At 46.7% G+C, this 6,784-nt stretch overlaps 1 protein-coding gene across 16 annotated transcripts in view; it reads left to right on the top strand.

The window, feature by feature from the left end:
• Positions 1 to 5,868: 5,868 nt before the first annotated feature.
• Positions 5,869 to 6,784, top strand: part of SCAPER (S-phase cyclin A associated protein in the ER) — a 555,380-nt gene continuing 554,464 nt past the window's right edge. For 5 of the 16 annotated variants that reach the window (XM_063715996.1, XM_063715995.1, XM_063715990.1 and 2 more), the window contains exon 1: positions 5,953 to 6,033. Coding sequence is in view for 3 of the 16 variants with exons in the window: in XM_063716000.1 (XP_063572070.1) it covers positions 6,129 to 6,139 (11 nt within the window). In the remaining 13 variants the exon portion in view is untranslated. 16 annotated transcript variants of the gene reach the window in all.

The following is a 6,784-nucleotide window of genomic DNA, read 5'->3' as shown; positions in this document are numbered from 1 at the left end:
TGCCTCAGCCTCCCGAGTAGCTGGGACTACAGGTGCCCGCCACCACGCCCAGCTAATTTTTTGTATTTTTTAGTAGAGACGGGGTTTCACTGTGTTAGCCAGGATTGTCTTGATCTCCTGACATCATGATCCACCCGCCTTGGCCTCCAAAGTGCTGGGATTATAGGCATGAGCCACCGCGCCTGGCCGAGTGGATTCTTGCTCCTTGCTTTCAAAGAAGTCTAACTATTGAAGTTCATACAAAATGCTATGGAAGCCCAGAGGAAGAAGCAACCAAGCCTGCTGCCAAAGTGCAGGAAAGGATGTCTGGGGCAAGTCCTAGAGGTGGGTGGGAGTTGATCACGTAGCAAAAAGGAGCAGGGGCATTCTGGAGGGACTCGTGCGGAAGTCAGGAGGTGGGAAAAGACAGGGCAGCTGAAGCAAAGGGGGTAGTTATACAGTAGCACCCAGCTCATATGTTTGTTGTGAGATTAGATGACAAAAGAAACATTATAGTTGGTATAATTTGACCTCTTTCTCTATGCTAAGGTTTTCTAAGTGCTTTCTAAAAATTGATTCATTAATACTCACAAAACCCTTTGAGGTGTATTTTATTGCTCCATTTTACAGATGATGATGTAGAGTTTAGAGAGTTTTAGTAATTTGCTCAAGGTCGCATATTATGTTATCTATCTCCAAATTCAGGGTCTTAAACTGCTGTGGGATACCACTATTCTATACTTCAAGTGCATGGATTTCTCTATGTGCGTTAAATATAATCCATGAAAAGTCCATGCTAATATCCATTTAGCATAATGCCTGCCACATACTAAATGCTTACTAAAATTCAATTACCTTTAGCTCTTAGTACAGCATAATGACTCAAAGAAGGGCTTTGGAATCAAATAAACCTAGGTTCAAATTCTGGCCCTACCCCTTCCTAGTGCCAGGAAAAGTAAATCTAGGGTCTTTGTTGATTTGTAAAATGGGATATGGTACCTAATTCTTAGGGTTGTTGTCAGACCAAATATATATATATATGTGTGTGTGTGTGTATATATCTGACAACAAAGCAGAAGACGTGTGTGTGTACACATGCACACACGCATATATGTTGTGGGCACAGAAAATATTTAGGCAAAGATAGCTATTAATATTATATTAATCCAGTAATAATGAATACTTAGGCAAAGTCAGGTTAGGGGGAGGGAGAAAGAGAGAGGAAGAAGTAAATTCCAGGGCCTGAATGCATTTTATTTTGTCTGGGGGATAGGGTGGTTGAGGGAATGGCCTAAAAATGAGGCTGTACAGGACAACAAGCCTGATCTTTAGGGCCTTGTAGGCCATGTCAAGGAGCCTGGAGGGACAGTGGAGCCAGTCACATATGATGAGTGTGTCCTCTAGGCCAGGCTATGTTATGATGCAGTAGCAAATGTCCCAAAGCATCTGAGTGGCTTACAAAAACAAATGCTGTATTAGTCCATTTTCACACTGCTATAAACAAACACCCAAGGCTGGGTAATTTATAAAGGAAGGAGGTTTAATTGACTCACAGTTCTGCATGGCTGGGGAGGCCTCAGGAAACTTACAATTATGGTGAAAGGGGAAGAGTCACATCTTATATTAGGGCAGGTGAGAGAGAGAAGAATGAGGAGCAAAGGTGGAAGAGGCCCTTATAAAACCATCAGCTCTTGTGAGAACTCACTATCATGAGAACAGCATGGGAGAAACCGCTCCCATGATCCATTTACCTCCCACCAGGTCTCTCCCTAGATATGTGGGGATTATGGGGATTATAATTCAAGATGATATTTGGGTGGGGACACAGCCAAACCATATCAAATGCTACATATCCACTGGGGATCAGCTGCAGTTCTGCTCCATGTCATCTCTAGTATGGAACTTATGCTGATGGAATAGCTTCCCTCTAAAACAAATTGCTTGTGGCAGACAGAAAAGAGACATGGTGAACCCACATGCTAGCTCTTAAAAATTCTGCTTGGAACTGACATTCCTGCTTACATTTTATTGGCTGAAGCAAGTTACCTGTCTGCCATCAGTGGGGCCAAGGCAGCAGCACATCATGGAGGGGAACCAGACTGTTTGGCATATCATTAATAAGAACAGATTTTGTGGCAAAAGAAAATGAGTGGTAACCTGACTAAAAAATTGGCAAAGGATTTCAATAGACATTTATCTAATACCATACACAAATGGCCAATAAGCACATGAAACTATGCCGTCAGGGAACTGCAGATCAAAACTACAATGAGATACCACTTCACATCCACTCAGATGGTTGTAATAAAAAAGACAGACAACGGTAAGTGTTGGAAAAGCTGTGGAGAAACTGGAACCCTTATATGCTGCTGGTGGGAGTATAAAATGGTGTAGCTGGTTTGATAAATCATCTAGCAGATCCAGAAAAATTTAAAAATACAGTTACTATGTAGCCCAGCAATTCTACTCCTAGGAATATACCCAAAATAAATGAAAATATATATCCCCACAAAAACTTGTAAATAAATGCACATAGCAGCATTGTTCATAATAGTCAAAAAGTGGAAATAGTCTGTATGTCCTTCCACTGATGGATAAATAAAAGGTGATTATATATTCTATACAATGGACAATTATTTGGCCTTAAAAAGGAATGAAGTGTTGATGCATGCTACAACGTGGACATACCTTTTTTTTTTTTTGAGACGGAGTCTCGCTCTGTCATACCCAGGCAGGAGTGCAGTGGGGAGATCTTGGCTCACTGCAAGCTCCACCTTCTGGGTTCATGGCATTCTCCTGCCTCAGCCTCCTGAGTAGCTGGGACTACAGGCGCCCACCAACACGCCGAGCTAATTTGTTCTATTTTTTAGTCTAGACGGGGTTTCACCTTGTTAGCCAGGATGGTCTTGATCTCCTGACCTTGTGATCCGCCCGCCTTGGCCTCCCAAAGTGCTGGGATTACAGGCGTGAGCCACCGCGCCCAGAAACATACCTCGAATATATGCAAAGTGAAAGAAGCCAGTTACAAAATACCATATCTCATGACTCCCTTTATACAAGGTGTCCGGAGTAGGCAAATCTATGCATAGAGAAAGTAGATTATTGGTTGCCTATGGCTGAGAGAATTGAGGGAAAATGGAGAAGTGAGTACTGGGTTTCTTTCTGGGGTGAAGAAAATGCAGTGATGATTGCACAATTGTGTGAATATCCTAAAAACCACTGATTTGTATGTAGGTTACATCTCAATAAAGCTGTTTTATATGTATATAAGAAAGATGAATGGTTTTTATTTTTGTCATATTTATTTTTATTAATTCAAGTGGAGATGACCAGTAGGTAGTTAACAATGTGGCCCGGATCCCAGGAGTAGGAATCAGGGCTGGGGATATATATTGGGAAATCCAGAGCATAAAGATGCTAACCAAAGTTATGTAAAAGGCAGCGGTCACATAGAGAGTGTGTCCAGTGGGAAAAGAGTGAAGGCTTACACCTATTCCTGTGGGATAACAATATTTAAAGCCTGGGAGAAATAAGAGAGACTTTAAAAGAGATGGAGAGGGAGTGGTTAGAGATGGAGAGGGAGTGGTTAGAGATGGAGAAGTGCTACCAAGAGAGTAAAAATGAAAGGCAAGGAAAAGTATTTCCAGAAGGAAGGAGTGTCATGAAGAGAAATTAAGTTAGGTAATGATGATAATGTCCATAAGATATACAGTAGGGAAATCCCTAGTGACTTTTTTTTTTTTTTTTTTTTTTTGAGACAGAGTCTCGCTCTGTCGCCAGGCTGGAGTGCAGTGGCACGATCTTTGCTCACTGAAACCTCTGTCTCCCTGGTTCAAGCGATTCTCCTGCCTCAGACTCCTGAGTAGCTGGGATTACAGGCACATGCCACCACGCCCAGCTAATTTTTGTTATTTTTAGTAGAGATGGGGTTTCACCATGTTGGTCAGGATGGTCTCGATCTCCTGACCCAGTGATCTGCCTGCCTCAGCCTCCCAAAGTGCTGGGATTACAGGCGGGAGCCACTAGCCCAGCCCAACTTTTTTTTTTTTTTTTAAATCGAGACAGAGTCTTGCTCTGTCACCCAGACTGGAGTGCAGTGGCGTGATCTCAGCTCACTGCAAACCTCTGCTACCCAGGTTCAAGGGATTCTCGTGCCTCAGCCTCCCGAGTAGCTGGGACTATAGGTGTGCGCCACCGCACCCGGCTATTTTTTTTTTTTTTTTTTGTATTTTTGGTAAAGACAGGGTTTCGCCATTTTGGCCAGGGAGGTCTTGAACTCCTGACCTCAGGTGATCCACCTGCCTCAGCCTCCCAAAGTGCTGGGATTACAGGCGTGAGCCACGGCGGCTGGCCCCTAGTGACTTTGGAAAGAATGGTTTCAGTGGGGTGGTGGGGCAGAAACCAGAGTGCAGTAAGTCCAGACTTGAGTAGTGGTTGAGGAATTGGAAGCACTCTTGTTTAGATAATTGGAGAAATGTATTATAGGAAAGAAAGCAGAGGTTGAAGTGGAGTCTGGTAGGTTCGGCGGGAGATTTCAAGGTGGGAGAGACTTCAGGTTGTTTACATGCTTATGAGTATGAAAGGAAGCGGGGATAATTAAGAAATGAGGCCCTGACCACCTTTTATAGAATTGTATGCTCCCTACTCTATCCCCCTTATCCTATTCATTTTGTTTATTGTAGTGCTTATCATGTTATATAATTTACTTATTTATTGTGTTTACTATTTCTTGTGTTAAAAGCAAAACATTAGCCAAATTAAACAGAATTTGAGCAAAGAACGATTCCCGAATCAGGCAGCCTCCTGAGCCAGAGTAGGTTCACACAGACTCCCGCAGAGCCACATGGTGGAAAAAGGTTTACAGACAGAGAAAGAAAAGTGAGGTAGGGAAACAGCCGGAATGGTTATAGCTAGACGTTTACCTTATTTGAACACGGTTTGAACAGTTGGCCGTCTTTGGCCAAAACTTGGTGATTGGCGCAAGAGTAGGTTGCAGTATATTTACACCTCCATTTAGGTTATAGTTTACTATTTACGGATAAACCTTCAGGCTGAACTTAAAATATGTAAGGACACAGCTTTTGGCTAAACTTGATGTAACACTTGCCTGGTTTCACCCTGCTCCAAGAAGTCGGAGGTTTTTTAGAGATTTCTGTTTATTTTGCTCACGTATTAACTCCAAGCATCTAGAATACCATCTGATATATAGTATGTGGTCAATAAACATTTGCTGAATAAATGAAAAAGCGAGTTTTCTAAGAAGGCAAGAGAGAAGGGGAGCCAGAACATAGCCATATGGTTCCTGCCCCCGCAGCGCTTGTGAATCCAGGACCTCCCGCCTACTGCGGGTGGGGAGAGGGAAGGGTAAAGAGCTGTTTCCCAGCTGGATGAAAAGGGACGGTGAATATTCGTTTGATAATTACAGTCTGCATTGAATCTTTTTTCTATTTTGTTCAGACTGATTTAAACGTTAAAGTATTTAATTCATCATGTGTTTGTCTTTGAAGTAGATGAAACGTATTTGTTAGGTCTCTGTACTTCGACCTTCCAAGCCTGGCACACAGAAGGGCCCTGATAAAGCTTCTCGGAGGCCTAGTTGTGTTCAGCGCAGCCCAGCGTGCTCCTGTCAAGTGCTTTCGCCAGCACAGATTTCTGTGAGGCGCGTCTCTAAGTCCTTAATCTGTGGATTGACTGTGGTGATAAGGCAGGAGGAGGGAAGAGATTGAGTAAGAGAAGGACCTATGTGGCCAAAAGCGGCGGTGTAAGCTTAACCTAGGAAAAGAAACAGCTTCGGAAAAGCCGCGGCCAGGACATCGAACCAAAGCGACCCTCAGACCTCCCGCCTGGGCGCCCCAACGGCGCGAAACGGCGTGCGCCTGCGCGCGGACGACACAGAACTTGCAGCCGGGAGCGGCGAGGCAGAGGCAGCGGGTGAGATCACGTGGTGCGCCGGGAAGCCACCCCGCCTCTCCGAGGCCTCCCTGCCCCGCCCCGCCACGCCCCTTTCCCGGCGGGACGCTCTGAGCCGCCCCGAACTGCGCAGGGCGGCCGGGGGTGAGTGTCCGCGAGGGGCGTGCGTAGCGCAGACCCGGGCGGGTCCGGGTTGGGGCGCGGGCCGTCTGAATGCCTTGCGGGGACCAGGGGACAAAATGGCGGCGGGGTACGCCCTTTCACCCCCTCCCCTCACCTGGGAGTGCGAGTTGAGCGGGGCAGGGATCGTTGCTGGGGGAGGGGAGCCGCGGTCGCCTGGGGAGGGCTCAGAGGTCGGCCTCGGAGGCCTCGGGACGGGGGCTGGGGTAAGCCGCGCCCGGGCCTGCCCTGCGGGCTCATCTGGGGTGTGAGGGACGTGAGACCCCGCATACTACGCGGTCTGAGGGGTGAGTGGGGGGCTGCCGCGTCACCTCACTTGGGGGCAGCCCCGGCCGCGGGTGACGAGGCTTCTGGAATGTCTAAATGCGAGGGGCCCTTGGAGGAGCCTCCCTTCGTTTGACAGGTGATCGTCATCGTCATCTGTCATTCCCAGCGGGGTTTACCATGCTTTCCCTGTACTCTGACCTTAGCTCTGCCCAGGAAACAGGGCAGGAATGGCCTCTCCGTCTTCCAGATGCGTGCGCTGAGGCCTGGAGGGGTGAAGAGCCCCTCGCACCTGGGAGTAGTGGGACCCAGCCTCCTGCCTCTGTTGATGCTCTTTTCCAAAACAGCACTTCCTTCGCGACTTCCCCCTACACCGTTTTCCAGTCGCGTTCGTGGGAACGGCATCAGGGAGGAACGGGATTGTTAGAAAGCAGGCACAAAACTGGTCCTG

This window comes from Pongo abelii, chromosome 16, assembly GCF_028885655.2.
Source record: "Pongo abelii isolate AG06213 chromosome 16, NHGRI_mPonAbe1-v2.0_pri, whole genome shotgun sequence".
Lineage (NCBI taxonomy): Eukaryota > Metazoa > Chordata > Mammalia > Primates > Hominidae > Pongo > Pongo abelii.
This window is presented reverse-complemented; position numbering and strand designations above follow the sequence as displayed.